This window comes from Lagenorhynchus albirostris, chromosome 15 (genome assembly GCF_949774975.1).
Source record: "Lagenorhynchus albirostris chromosome 15, mLagAlb1.1, whole genome shotgun sequence".
Taxonomy (NCBI): Eukaryota; Metazoa; Chordata; class Mammalia; order Artiodactyla; family Delphinidae; genus Lagenorhynchus; species Lagenorhynchus albirostris.
Genome location: NC_083109.1, coordinates 71,102,656 through 71,116,883, shown reverse-complemented (window position 1 = coordinate 71,116,883; position 14,228 = coordinate 71,102,656). Strand labels below are relative to the sequence as shown.

The 14,228-nt window shown below is 41.8% G+C and overlaps 1 protein-coding gene across 7 annotated transcripts in view; it reads left to right on the top strand.

Moving 5' to 3' along the window:
- The window catches only part of XPO6 (exportin 6), a 122,108-nt gene that overhangs the window by 56,940 nt on the left and 50,940 nt on the right, over positions 1–14,228 (top strand). For all 7 annotated transcript variants that reach the window (XM_060124311.1, XM_060124312.1, XM_060124314.1 and 4 more), the window contains exons 8-9: positions 1,999–2,125; positions 7,910–8,019. In XM_060124311.1, the coding sequence (XP_059980294.1) occupies positions 1,999–2,125; positions 7,910–8,019 (237 nt within the window). The remainder of the gene's footprint in view (positions 1–1,998; positions 2,126–7,909; positions 8,020–14,228) is intronic.

The following is a 14,228-nucleotide window of genomic DNA, read 5'->3' as shown; positions in this document are numbered from 1 at the left end:
CAACCATCAGATATCAGTTGTTCTGACTTTTGCTTGTGGTGTAATGTTTGTTATGGCTTACATTTGGGTGGTATAAAAATGTCATCATGGATGATCTGTGTTCTGATTTTGTTACGTGTAACTTTTGTGCTCTTGGTTTTATATTTTAATCCTATGCTTCCTATTGCCCTGTGAAAGCTGAGAGGTGCCTGGAAGCAGAAAGGTGACATGAACAACACTGTGTGCTTGCTTCCTGGCTCTTGGGTCCCTTACCACTAATTCTAAACAGCTAAGTCCATTCTCAGTTGTTTAGGAGCTGCTTAACCAGGTTTCTTCCTCTCTTCTTCTCTACTGCCTTTTTTTCTAACTTTCTACTGCTCATTAGCACCTGTACCAGAAGGTGGGCAAGGGAAAGAAAATGAGGTGAAATAAAATTGGAGTTTTAGCTACTGAACAGTCTTGCTTGTATTCTTTAAAAAAATTGGGTTGGAGATTCAAATAAAATTGAGATTGTGTGGTATTTGACCCATGACTTCTCCTTATTCTTTAATGGGTGGTAGGGAATTGAGTGCATCTTCCTAAAGAGCAGCAAACTGGTTGATGTCTTTGAATAACCACATAAAAATGTGTAATAGGCTGAGCGAGGAATGAGGAGTTCCTGCTCTTGAGTATTAGTGATTGAAGGCCTCAGAGAAGTTTTTTTGTACTTTCCTATCTCTAAAAACAGTTGATTAGTGCCTTACTGTTTTTCAAGTATTTGACCCCATGATCCTTATCAAACAAATTATTATTATTTTTTTAAGCTGCAAATAAGCTTACCTGTGTGTGGCGGCCACACAGATTGGCCACCCTCAGGGTGCTAGGTCCCAGGAACAATATGGGACGTTTTATTTATGGGCCAGTTTTGCTCTTCTGAGGAGTAGTCTTCTTCCCCTTTATTATCTCATACATCTTTGCTTTTAAAAAAAAAACAAAACACAGCTTTTTGCAGTTAGGAGTTTCAGAATTGCTTTTAACCATCATTCAATATTTGGCTAAGGCCCAGTGTATCTTTTATCTTTTTTAATCTGTCTCTGAAATGTGGTTTATGGAGGTATGCCCATCTCATTTTCTAATCACCTTTTGGTATTTAGGAGCTTAAAATGACAGTTTCTGAAATGTGAGAGTGATGATGTGCTGTGTATTCAATAACAAAAATATCTTATCCTTGCAGCTGTGACCCACACTCTTCTGTGAAATGATATTTGAATACAAATGAATTGGGAATTCACTGTGATGTGAAAAGAAAGAGCACTGGATTGGGAGTAGATGGTAGTCCCATTCTTCTGTGAGCTGGCTGAGTGACCTTGGGCCAGTCACTTTATCTCTCTGGGCTTCATCTCTAAAATGATGCATCAGTAAATTGTCCTTGAGTCTTGTCCAGCTCTAACAGTCCTCCTCCCTTAGATTTGAAATCACTTTTAGAATGGATTGGGACATGCTATGTTTAATTAGCACCAGGAGCCAGAGGGTGGGGAAAAAAAATGAACATTAGGTTGCAAGACTGAATATGTCTTACCTGGATGCCATCCCTTTCCTATAGCCTTGTTTTGTTTTTGGGTTTTTAGCACATTCGTTTTAATATTTTGGCCTCCTAGCAAAGAAAACCAGCCCTCCAGACTTGCCACATTGAAATGACAGAGCATCTGCCCATGGACCTTTTGAGTACTATTTCCTTTCACTTTAATTGGGTCATAACACTGAGTTAGAAAATATGAGGATGCTAGCTTATAAGATGCCTTACCTAGATAGTGTCTGAGGATTAAAGTTGCTTTTCTGCTATGTTTCAGGTGGTAATGGAATGAAGGGTTGCCTGACCTGTAGGTAATTGTTGCAGGCCTTTATATTTTTAACTGAAAATATATTTGTTATAAATCTGTATAGTTTTGTACTGAAAGAAATTTGGATTGAATTTGAGTTCTCTTCTAGGGAGGTGGCCGAGTTTCTCATTGTCACCTTTTGTCTTCTTGTCTTCTTTAGCTACATTGAGAAGTTTACTGACTTTCTGCGGCTCTTTGTGAGTGTTCACCTAAGAAGGATCGAGTCCTACTCCCAGTTCCCCGTGGTGGAGTTTTTGACACTTTTGTTCAAGTACACATTTCATCAGGTAAAGCACTGGAACTGCCCATGTCTATCTCTTGCCACTCAAAATGTCTACTTTGTTATTTTCAGGAGAAAGAACTTCTTTATTTTATTTGTCAAACATTTATATAGTGCTTACTATATGAAGATTAACACATTTATCCTTCATAACAACCCTATGAGGTAGGTATTATTATCATCCCCATTTTACAGATAAAGAAACTGAGGCACAAAGATAACTTGCTGAGGGTCATACAGTAAGCGGTGGAGCCAGATAGAGTCTGCTCTTAATCACTGTTATGTTGAAGAAGCAAAATATAGAAAAAGTCTGAAGTTAGGGCCTTTAGTTCTAGTCTGTAACTGTCACTAAGACTACCCACAAGGACATTGTAAATAGTGAAGTTCTCAAGAGTTCAGTTTTGGTGGATCCAGTTGTTTCCCCCATTCAGCAAACGTTTTTTGAGCTTCTGTTGTGTTCCAGGAGTGAGGCCTATAACCCTTGTAAACAAAGTCCTTGCGTTCACTGAATTTACATTCTGATGACTCAATATTTTTTGTTTCTATATATATTTTAGCAGCTTTATTGAGATAACACTTACTGTGCAATTCACCCATTGTAATTGTACAATTCAGTGATGTTCGGTAGATTTATAGACTTGTGCAGCCATCATCAGAGTCCAGTTTTAAACATTTCTGTCATGCCCTATCACTTGTGCCCATTTGTGTGTCTTTTTTTTTTTTTTTTTTTGCAGTACACAGGCCTCTCGCTGTTGTGGCCTCTCCCGTTGCGGAGCACAGGCTCCGGACACACAGGCTCAGTGGCCGTGGCTCACGGGCCCAGGCGCTCCGCGGCATGTGGGATCTTCCCGGACCGGGGCACGAACCCGTGTCCCCTGCATCGGCAGGTGGACTCTCAACCACTGCGCCACCAGGGAAGCCCCTGTGTGTCTTTTTAAAATAAGCTTTTTGGGGAGCTCCCTGGTGGCCTAGTAGTTAGGATTCGGGGCTTTCACTGGTGTGGTCCGGGCTCAATCCCTGGTCGAGGAACTGAGATCCTGCAAGCATTGCAGTGCAGCCCCTCCCACTCCCCCCAAAAAGCTTTTTGTTGAACTATCACACACATATGGAAAAGCACATAAATCATACATGTGTAGCTTCGTGAGTTTTCCCAAAACGAACAAGACATGTGACCACCAAAGTCAAGAAGTAGAACATTACCAGCACCCCCAGAAATCCCCTCATGTCCTTCATCACTCCCCTCCACATCCTCCCCAGAAGTAATCCCAGACCTGACTTTAATATCCCAGATGAGTTGTGCCTGTTTTAGAACTTCTCTAAATGGAAGCATACAATGTAGATTTGTTTTGTCTGACTTTTTTCATTCAACATTATGTTTGTGAGCTTCATCTGTGTTGTGTGTGGCAGTAGTTTGTTCTCATTGTTTTATAGGAAGTCATTAGAAAAGCCACTCCACTGCTGATTTGGGGCACTTCCAGTTTTTGGTGGTCATGAATTATGTTGCAGTGAATATTCTTGTGCCTGCCTTTTGATGTACATACGTAGCTCTTTCTGTGTATGTTGGTATATTACCAGGAATGAAACTGCTGGGTCAGTGAGGGCATCTGATTTTACAAGCAGTCTTTTTTGGTTGTTTCAATCACTGATGTTGTAACTTAATGAGGCTAGAGGAGAGGTAAGGGTGGAGGCTGGGAGGGGTGTGTGTATGTAAAAGGGGATTTGGAAGGGTGCGGATGGAGGAGGAGGATCAAAGGTTAAAGAAGTGACACGATGTCTGATAGAGGGGCCGGTGAGTGCAGAGCAAGAAGGAAGCACGCTGATCTCACTAGGCCTAAGAAGGGATAGAAGAGGTGATGAGATATAGGAGGGTGAGGATGTAGGAGAGAAGCATCAGAAGTGGGAGAGATTTGAGATGGATCTGGAGAAATCTTAAAGGGGACCAGGAAAAAAGGAAGGATTTGATAGATACCTTTGAATAAGTGCAGCAGAAATGAACGAGAGATAAGGAGCCAGTGCTGGGGGCAGAAGGAAGGGTTTGTTTGGGAAACGGAATGAACCGTCTTCCGATTTTGCTCCCTGTGTAAAATGGGACCTTTTTAGTATACGTGGTGTAGAAGAAAGCTAAAAAGTGCTTTGAAGTATGCGTGTCTGATGCTTCCTTCTTTGGATGTGGACCCAAAAGTTCTGTGTTTGAGCTCTGGTTATTTCTGTTAGGTCTCTGTCCTTGGATAAGTCTTTTAAATTTACTAGGGAGATAGACTGCAGTGGGCATCTTTCGGGTCTTTCCATATTCATCTTCTATGATTCTTTCACTAGAATCCTACGGGTTCATTTTCCATTGAACCGAGAGTGGTGGTTTTATATATTTATATATGTTTTAATTACATACTGGGAGAAGAGATAGATTGGTCATGAGGCAAACAGCAAGCTTCTGTCTTCCTCCCTCACCAGTGGGTCACTGTCACCTGAGCTCCCTGTGTTCTGCTGACCTCCTGTGTGAGGACTTGCATTTCTGGGTGCAGACTCTGGGCTGTGTGGGTTGGTGGCCTCGAGGTGCAGGCAGAAGCCGATTCTGAGCACTGGCCAGAGGGGCAGAAACCTGGAAGGGGTTCCGGGGGAAGCTGCCCTTTGCTGGAGAGGCAGGGAGGGAGGGAGAAAGCTGGCAGGGCACACTCTAGGCCCAGGAGCTGGTAGTAAAAGATTTCTTTAGGATAAGGTTTAAGAATAAGAAATTAAATTGCTGTCAAGAGAGAGCTTTAAGTTCTCATCTATTTATTAACAGCATGTTCTTCCTTTATCATAGCTAAGTTCTCTGTAAAGTGGGAAAATGTGTCTTTTCTCTTGTTTAGAGGGTTATTCTCAGTGTACTTTGCCTTTTGTTCCTACAATTCATGGAAATATTAGTCCTGGTCAACGATTTTTTTTAAATTTATTTATTTAATCTTTGGGTCTGTTGGGTCTTCGTTGCTGCGCGTGGGCTTTCTCTAGTTGCGGTGAATGGGGGCTACTCTTCATTGCAGTGCACAGGCTTCTCATTGCAGTGGCTTTTCTTGTTGAGGACCACGGGCTCCAGGCACGTGGGCTTCGGTAGTTGTGGCTCGCGGGCTCTAGAGCACAGGCTCGGTAGTTGTGGCGCACGGGCTTAGTTGCTCCGCGGCATGTGGGATCTTCCCGGACCAGGGCTCGAACCCGTGTCCCCTGCATTGGTAGGCGGATCCTTAACCACTGCGCCATAAGGGAAGTCCCTGGTCAGCATATTTTTAAAGAATAGTAATAAGATGAAGATGGTGGTAGTATCTTCCTGTAACCATTTCCTCTCTTCTGTTTATTTTCCTGCATTTTTTGTTTCACCTAAGTGTCCTGCTACAGTCCCTCCAGCCACTAGTGCTCACCAGGTGTTTGCCTCCACCACTGCTGAGCCCCTGAGGTGTCTGTATAAACATATGGTTTCTGTCTTCCTGCTCCTTCTCTTGCTGTATCATTACCAATTCCTTCTTGGTCTTGCAGTTTCCATTTTGCCCCTTCTTCTTAAAACATGCCTGAGATAGTATGGCATAGGGGGAAGGGTCTGGACTGGGGGAGTCTTACGATCCACAGTCTAGTTCTGTTTTTGTTCTTTATCTTGTCACCTTGGGCAGATGACTTGACTTCTGGTTTCTTGGGAGGAAGAAAGACATCTCTCCGCTTTCCAGGACTGTTGTGAAGATCAAATAGACCTATGCAAATCAAAACAAACCACTTGGAGAGAAGAGTAGTATCATTAGTTTTTTAAAGGAACTTGCCAGGATCTTTAGTGACTAACCAGCCCTGGAATCTGAAAAGTAAAAAATCTGAGTATGGGTACATTTTAAAAATGGGTCCATGAGGGCTCTGCAAAGTTGTATGACTCCAAAAGTGCAGTCAGCGTATTGCCTTTATGACCTTAGCAGTCTGTGCCCAGAGCAATTGTCAAAGGCCAGACTGTGGTCAGTGCATAAGGCCTCACAGTGGGGCCTGTAGAGATGGATGTGAATGGTAGTGTTTCAGGTCCTACAGAGGGTGTATTTGCCCAACTTTTTTTCCAGCCTTGAGCCACACAGTAAATCCTCAATTCAAGTGCATGAGAAAGACATGTATAATTGTAAACTACTTTGACATAGCCATAACACTTGGATTTATATGGTGGCTTTTCTCAAAAGCACCTCCACGTGCATCGATCTCTTATATTTTTTGGTGAGGGATCTGGTAGGTATTTATTTTCAAAGCAAGGAAGGGCGGCTGGGTGACCTCCTTACTGGAAGCACAGCAAGCCAAAGCCAGGACAAGACTACATCTCCTGGCTGCAAGTCAGATGCCTGTCCACAAGCTACCCATATTATTTCCACACGGCTTATTGTTTTTTCTGCTTATTCTTCTGGTTCATTTTGTGTTCTGAGGATGGCCCTGCCAGTGGTCCTGATTGAGCTGTAGCATAGCAGTCCAGTTCCAGAGCTGCCCTGTGGCTTGTGAGTGGGGTCTGCCACATTTTTTTTTTTTTTTTCTCTGTACGCGGGCCTCTCACTGCTGTGGCCTCTCCCATTGCGGAGTACAGACTCCGGACGCGCAGGCCCAGCGGCCATGGCTCACGGGCCCAGCCGCTCCGCGGCATGTGGGATCTTCCCGGACCGGGGCACGAACTCGTGTCCCCTGCATTGGCAGGCGGACTCTCAACCACTGCGCCACCAGGGAAGCCCCATGCCACAGTTTTTAAGTTTACAGTTTTTCAGTCTCAGACTCAGCCTGGGTACACCACCACCGTCATTGGTAGTTACCTCTTGGACAGATTCCATACATGCCCTTGTAAACTTCTGGATTTCTTTGGCCCAGAGATGGAAGGAAACTGACTCAAGAAGATGATGGTATTATTTCTTTCCATATCTGATCCTGCCATCAAATATGTGGTTCAATGAAGTAATCACAAGTAAAGCCAAAGAGTTCTTGTAGGTAGCAAGAATTTGAGTGGATATATAAGGGATTGGGGGGCCACAGATGAAACTGAATATGTGTGAGAAGGACTAGATGTTGGAGAATATAGTGCTTGGATTTTGCATGAAATAGAATCTCAAGGCTCTTGAGAAAGTTGATCAGTGCAGTGGTCCAGGCACTAGGACCCTACAAAGACTTGCTCTTTTCTCCTTACTTTGTCCTTATCGACATCTGGTAAGAGGTTGCTATTAGCCTGTTTGACGCATCTACTTTGCAGATGAGCTAAAGCCTGTAGGTCAGTCTTAACGAGCTCTTTTTCAATCTGTTATGTAGGAAGACTGCAGATGTTACTTTCCTAATGTTCAAATGTGTAAACTTGTCACTTTGGAGCCACTGAAACTTAGTTTTGGTTTTGTAATAGTATGTAGTGGAAAGAGCATTGGCTGGGGTTAAATGGACCTGTTCCTACCCCTGACCTTGAACATATCTCTGGATCTCAGTTTCTTTTTCTCTAAAACAGATTTGAATTGGATGATCTGTAAGAGCTGTCCGCATCACAGTCTCAGACTTTAAAACAGGTGTTCGCTTGGCTTATTTTGTAAATTGGTTTGCCCTGCATAGTACAGTATCTCCTTAATGATGTGTTCCATGGTACCCTTGTCTTGTTAGGTTCAACAGGGCCCAATCGTGAAGACCGAATAAAAGACACCAATTGTGGTTACCAAGAAGCCGAGGGAACCTAGGCTTATGGTTGTAGCATTCTGGTGTATGTAAACACTGGTGGGTGTGTTTCTAAGGAGTAGTTGCATTAAGTAATTTCATTGTCTGGATTTCTTTTGCACCATAGCCTACTCATGAAGGTTACTTCTCTTGTTTGGATATCTGGACGCTCTTTTTGGACTATCTGACAAGTAAAATTAAAAGCCGTCTGGGAGACAAGGAAGCAGTTCTCAACAGGTAAACCGCAGAAACATTTATAAGCAGAAATAAACATTTTTGTCAGTTTTTCTTGTGGCCTAAAGAGGCAACTATGCAGTCAGACCTCTTTAGTGAAACTGAGTCATGTAAGCTGTTTAGGTAGTAAAGCCATTGAGCATTTTCTTCTTTCTTCCCCTTAAATATCTCATTTTTTAAAAATACATTTTTCTGGTTAAAAAAGTAATATGTATTGTTAATTTTTTAGGTATGATAATGTTTTTGTGGTCCCCATCCTCCCCCGTGGCCCTTATTTTCGAGATACAACCTGAAGTATTTATTGGATAAAATGATATGATGTATGGGATTTGCTTTAAAATAATTCCCTGGGGGGCTTCCCTGGTGGCGCAGTGGTTGAGAGTCCGCCTGCTGATGCAGGGGAGACGGGTTCGTGCCCCGGTCCGGGAAGATCCCACATGCTGCGGAGCAGCTGGGCCCGTGAGCCATGGCCGCTGAGCCTGCACGTCTGGAGCCTGTGCTCCGCAACGGCAGAGGCCACAACAGTAAGAGGCCCGCGTACCGCAAAAAAAAAAAAAAAAAAAAAAATTCCCTGGGGATAGAGGGGGAAGTGGGTTGGCCATGTGTTGATAATTGGTGTTGAACTTAATTGATAGGAACTTGGGGTTCATTATAGCCTCACTCCTTTTGTATGTGCTTGAAAATTTCCCAAATAAAGTAATAAATACTTGTCAGGAAAAAAATATTTATTTTAAAAACTAGCAAAGATAGAAAAATATAAAGAAAAGTTATCTATAATCCTGCAGTCCAGAGATAGTCATTTTTGTACTTCTAATTTTATTTTAAAAAACAGAAAATGGGGAAAAGTTTTTTTCCCCACGTTTCTCAAGCCCATTTTTTCTTGTTTGCAGGCAGAAAGCATGGTTCCTGTACACTGTGGTCGTTACATATCTAATTATTTGAAGCTGATATATCTAGAATGCTCAGCACATTACAGATGCTCAGTAAATAGTATTAGTGGTTGATGGTGGAGATAGTGAACGCCCCTCCCCCAGAAATGTGCCAAATGGAGGTGGTGAGGAGACCCCCCAACTGGGGAGAGTTGGACTGAGCCTCTAAAACCCTTTCCATTGCTGAGGTTTTATGTGTTTTTAAAATTCGAAACAGTATTTGCATTCCAAGTTTAGCATTTGCACTTTCATTCCCAAAACTATTTTTGTGATTGCAAAATAGCTTCCAGCTTGTTATGGTGTCAGGTCACATGTGGTTATGGGTAGTTTATTTGTGTGTCAGAAACCTTCTTACACAACAGTGGATCCTGTTTTTGGTGAATTTGCCAACTGTGAGTAATTGTGTTGTTGAATGAGATTGTTCAAAGAAAAGACACTTCCGCCAAATTCTCTTTCTTGTATGCTGAGCAGTTGCATCCTTTGGTTCTGGGACTGTGCCTGATTTTGCTATATTTAAGTGGTAGATATTCTTTCACATATCTCAGGCTTGTTGGAAGAATAAACTGAGGACATACATGATTAATATGAAAATGCTTTTTAAAGCACAGTACAAATGTGCTTTAGGTGTGGAGAATATGGTTCCATTGAGAAAATATATACTTGTGCAGACTGTTGCACCAATAGAAGGAGCAGTGGTGCAGTTTAAATTTCTTTTCTGCTTCATGGCAGCAGTGTTACTTTTGGTCAAGTTATATGGTAATCACATTTCCTCTTGCAAAATGAGCATACTAATACTGATACCTCTTTTGCAGAATGGCTAGGATTCAAGGAAATTGTATATAAAATACCTGGCACACTATCGATCCCGTATTAGGCACTCAATAAATGGACATAGTAATGACTACACAGTAATAATAAGTAATAGAAGATGTTGCTGTTACTTGACTGAGGTGGTGACTGTGGAGTTAAATGACAGGGTCCCTGGATAGCAAAGACTTTCAGCCCACTTGCAGATATTGTCTTTCCTGCCTAGGCATCTGTCATCTGTTGTCACAGTTGTCAGTGGTTCTTGCTGACCACTTTAAACACTAGGGGTGGGATGATTTGGGAAATTGGGATTGACATATATACACTATTGATACTGTGTATAAAATAGACAACTAATGAGAACCTACTGTGTAGCACAAGGAACTCTACTCAGTGCTCTGTGGTGACCTAAATGAGAAGGAAATCCTTAAAAGAGGGGATATATGTATATGTATATACATTCATGTATATGTATACATATATACACTTTGCTGTACAGTATAAACTAATACAATATTGTAAAGCAACTGTACTCCAATTTTAAAAAAAAGCACTAGGGATTTTCCTCATTGATCATTTGATTATTATCCTAAATAAGGCTTTCTAATTTTTCATGACTTTTTTTTTTTCAACATACATGTATAACACTTTTATGCCTTTAAAAAACAAAAAAACCCCAAACCTTCAAAGCTTATCTGTGGTTTATGCTGTTAAATGGTAACCATCTTCTGGGGAACTGCTTGTCAGTCAGACACCCTCTAGTGGTCTAAGGTAGTAGACTACAAAGAAGGGTGTAGTCTGCTGAGGTGTGCAAAGAAAATAGTTGAACTTTAACTTAACATGTTTTTCCTTTCACCTCTTATGCTTACACAAGTGTGCACTGAAAAAAATTTATTCTTAAAATTTATTTATTAAAATTATTTATTTTTAAAATAAATTTATTTATTTATTTTTGGCTGCGTTGGGTCTTTGTTGCTGCGTGCGGGCTTTCTCTAGTTGCGGCGAGCTGGGGCTCCTCTTTGTTGCGGTGCGTGGGCTTCTCATTGCGGTGGCTTCTCTTTGTTGCGGAGCATGGGCTCTAGGCATGTGGGCTTCAGTAGTTGCAGCACGTGGGCTCAGTAGTTGTGGCTCACGGGCTCTAGAGTACAGGCTCAGTAGTTGTGGCGCATGGGCTCAGTTGCTCCACGGCATGTGGGATCTTCCCGGCCCAGGGCTCCAACCCGTGTCCCCTGCATTGGCAGGCGGATTCTTAACCACTGCGCCACCAGGGAAGCCCTGAAAAAATTTTAAATGAAAGTTAAACCACTGCTCTAGGTTATATTAGAGATCCCAATATATTAGAGATACACTGTTTTGCAGAAGCAACTGATAAAGAGCACTGGCTACAGATAATTACCACATTCATTTTAATGAAGAGCATGTAAATGCAATCAAATGTTTTTCAACTGAGAAAATGTATCTGAAAGAAGTTGGGGGGCTTTTGTGGCTTGAGCCAGAATTTCAGAAGCAACTGATCTTGCAGGAAGTAGTCAAGAATGTTTTCTTGGTATCTTAAATGTAAAACGTAGGTGTGGTTAAGTCACAGAGACAGCATTCAGTTCCTGTCCCTTGTGGTTTAAAGGTTTTGCATCATTCATCACAACAAAGTGATAGGCATTGTAGGCTATGAATTTAGAAGCGCAAATGTACATGGATTTATTTTTGGTCCTAGGAGCTTGGAAATTGGAGCTCTGCATGTTCCTTGTTCAGTGAGGATCGTCAAGAGTTTCTTGGTCAGAACTGGTGGGGACTTAGAGAACTTGAGTCCCAGTGTTAATGGAATAAATGTTCTGTAACATACCCAGCTGAACAAAATTGCTAATGGGGTTTACTGTTCAGGTTTGCCATTTTGAATCTGTGGTGTGGGAAGACCTAAATTTCAGTCTCCTTTTCTCCTCTTTGTACCTTGGGAATGGTTGTTCCTACTTTACAAGTTGTTGAGCAAATTAAATGAACCAGTGTGTGTAAAGTACCTTGGCTGACCGTAGGTGTTCAGTAAATAAGTATTGGTTCTCGTCCCTTTTCTCTCTCTCTCACTCCCTTCTCTCTATGCTTGTCAATGTGAAGGGAGACACCTGTGTAGAAACTTATTTTTACAGGAAGATGAGGAAACCTGAAGTGAGTTAAGCAACCTGAAGCTATTGAGTCATGTCCTGTGAACCCCTTTGTCATGAAAGTACTGGCAAGTGCTGGCCATAGACCTGCCAGGGATTCTGGGTGACTTTCAGTTGGACTATAAACAAATGTGGGTAAGCGTGAGAAAAATTGCTGCCCTTTTTTTCTGAGTGGGTTTTTCTGCTAAATAGAGAGGAAGTGCCATTGTGACACATGGCATTTTGATACAGTTAATAGAAGGTATTAACTAGGGTTGTACCTGGGCTTCAGTAGCTATCTAGCTCTTGCTACGAGAAATTCATGCTGTTGACTGCCCCAGAGAGCAAGGGAATGGAATCTTAGTTATTTCATTGAGTTGGAAAAGCTATCCAGGACTATGCTTCAGTGCTTCATAGTTATCTGACTTGTAGTTTTGTTTATTTAGTCCCTGCGTGTTTATTCATTTGTTTGTTCTCTTGTTCTTTCATTCATCATATGTTTACAGACACCTACTATGTAGTCACCTTAATGTGTATAATTTTATTTAACTCTCAGAAGAAGTTGAGGTGCTTTTGGAATCACATTTGTGGCTTGAGCTACCCAGGTCTATAGGTGTATTTACATTGTATATTTAACCATGTAATGCTATAGGTTTCTCTCTGAGCACTGCTTTAACTTTATCAAATTTTTATATGTTTTATTTTCCTTTCCATTCAATTTAAAATATTTTGTAATTTCTCTTGGGTTCCTCTTTGTTTAATTTCCAAATATTTGGGGATTTTCCATATGTCTTCTCATTATTGTTTTCTAGCTGATTATGATCTGCAAACACATTTTGGGTGATTTCAGTTCTTTTCAATTTGTTAAGGTTTGTTTTATGATCTAGTCTTCTTGGTGATTGTTCATTGTGCACTTGAAAAGAGTGTGCATTCTGCTGTTGTTGGGTGGAGTGTTCTAGATATGTCAGTTAGGTCAGGTTGGTTGGTGTTCTATATGTTGTCTTTATCCGGTTTGTTCTATCAGTTACTGAGAGAGAGGTGAATTCTCCCAGGTATAATTGTGGATTTGTCTATATCTCCTTTCAGTTCTATCAGTTTTTGCTTCATTTATTTTGAGACTCTGTTGTTTCACACAAGTTTAGTTTTCCTTTTCAATGTATCTATTGAGTGTTTGACTATATCTCTTTATGTGAGTTTTCTAAGTGGTTGCTCTGTATATTAAAATACATATACGGGCTTCCCTGGTGGCACAGTGGTTGAGAGTCCGCCTGCCGATGCAGGGGACACGGGTTCGTGCCCTGGTCTGGGAAGATCCCACATGCCGTGGAGTGGCTGGGCCTGTGAGCCATGGCTGCTGAGCCTGCATGTCCGGAGCCTGTGCTCCGCAATGGGAGAGGCCACAACAGTGAAAGGCCTGCGTACCGCAAAAAAAAAAAAAAAAAAAAAATATATATATATATATATTTAATTTTTCAAGTTAACATACTACCACTTCAAGTGTGATATAGGAACCTCATCACTATATAGACCTTTTTGCCCTCCCTTCTTTGTATTGAGGTTGCCATATATTTTACATCTGTGTACATTGAAAACCCCATCAGACAGTGTTCTGTTTTGGCTTTCATCCAACATTCATATTTTAAAGATCTTAAGAGAAACAATAAACAATCTGTTGTATTTACCAAGAGATTTGTCAGTTCTCTTGCTTTGCCTTCATTCTTGAAGTTCCAGGTTTCTTTTTCATTATCCTTTATCTTCTATTTTAATCAGCTCGGGGTGCCATAACAAAATACCACTGACTGGGTGGCTTAAACAACAGAAATTAATTTTCTCATACTTCTGGAGACTGGAAGTCATGGATCAGGGTGCTGGCAGATTTGGTTTCTGGTGAGGGCTCTCCCTGGCTTGCAGACGCTGCCTTCCCTCTGTGACCTCACATGGCCTCTCTTCTGTGCATGAACAGGGAGTGGGGCGAGTGAGCACACTCGCTCCTACTTCCTCATGTCTCCTCCTCTTCATATAAGTGGATTAAGGCCCGCCCCACCCTTATGATCTCACTTAACTTTTATTAACTTTTATAGGCCTTGTCTCCAGTACAGGGCTTCAGTGTATGAATTTATTTATTTATTTATTTATTTATTTAAATAAATTGGGTCTTCGTTGGGTCTTCGCAGCATTGGGTCTTCGTTGCTGCACACAGGCTTTCTCTAGTTGCGGCGAGCGGGGGCTACTCTTCGTTGCAGTGTGCGGGCTTCTCATTGCGGTGGCTTCTCTTGTGGAGCATGGGCTCTAGGTGCGCAGGCTTCAGTAGTTGCAGCACACAGGCTCAGTAGTTGTGGCACAC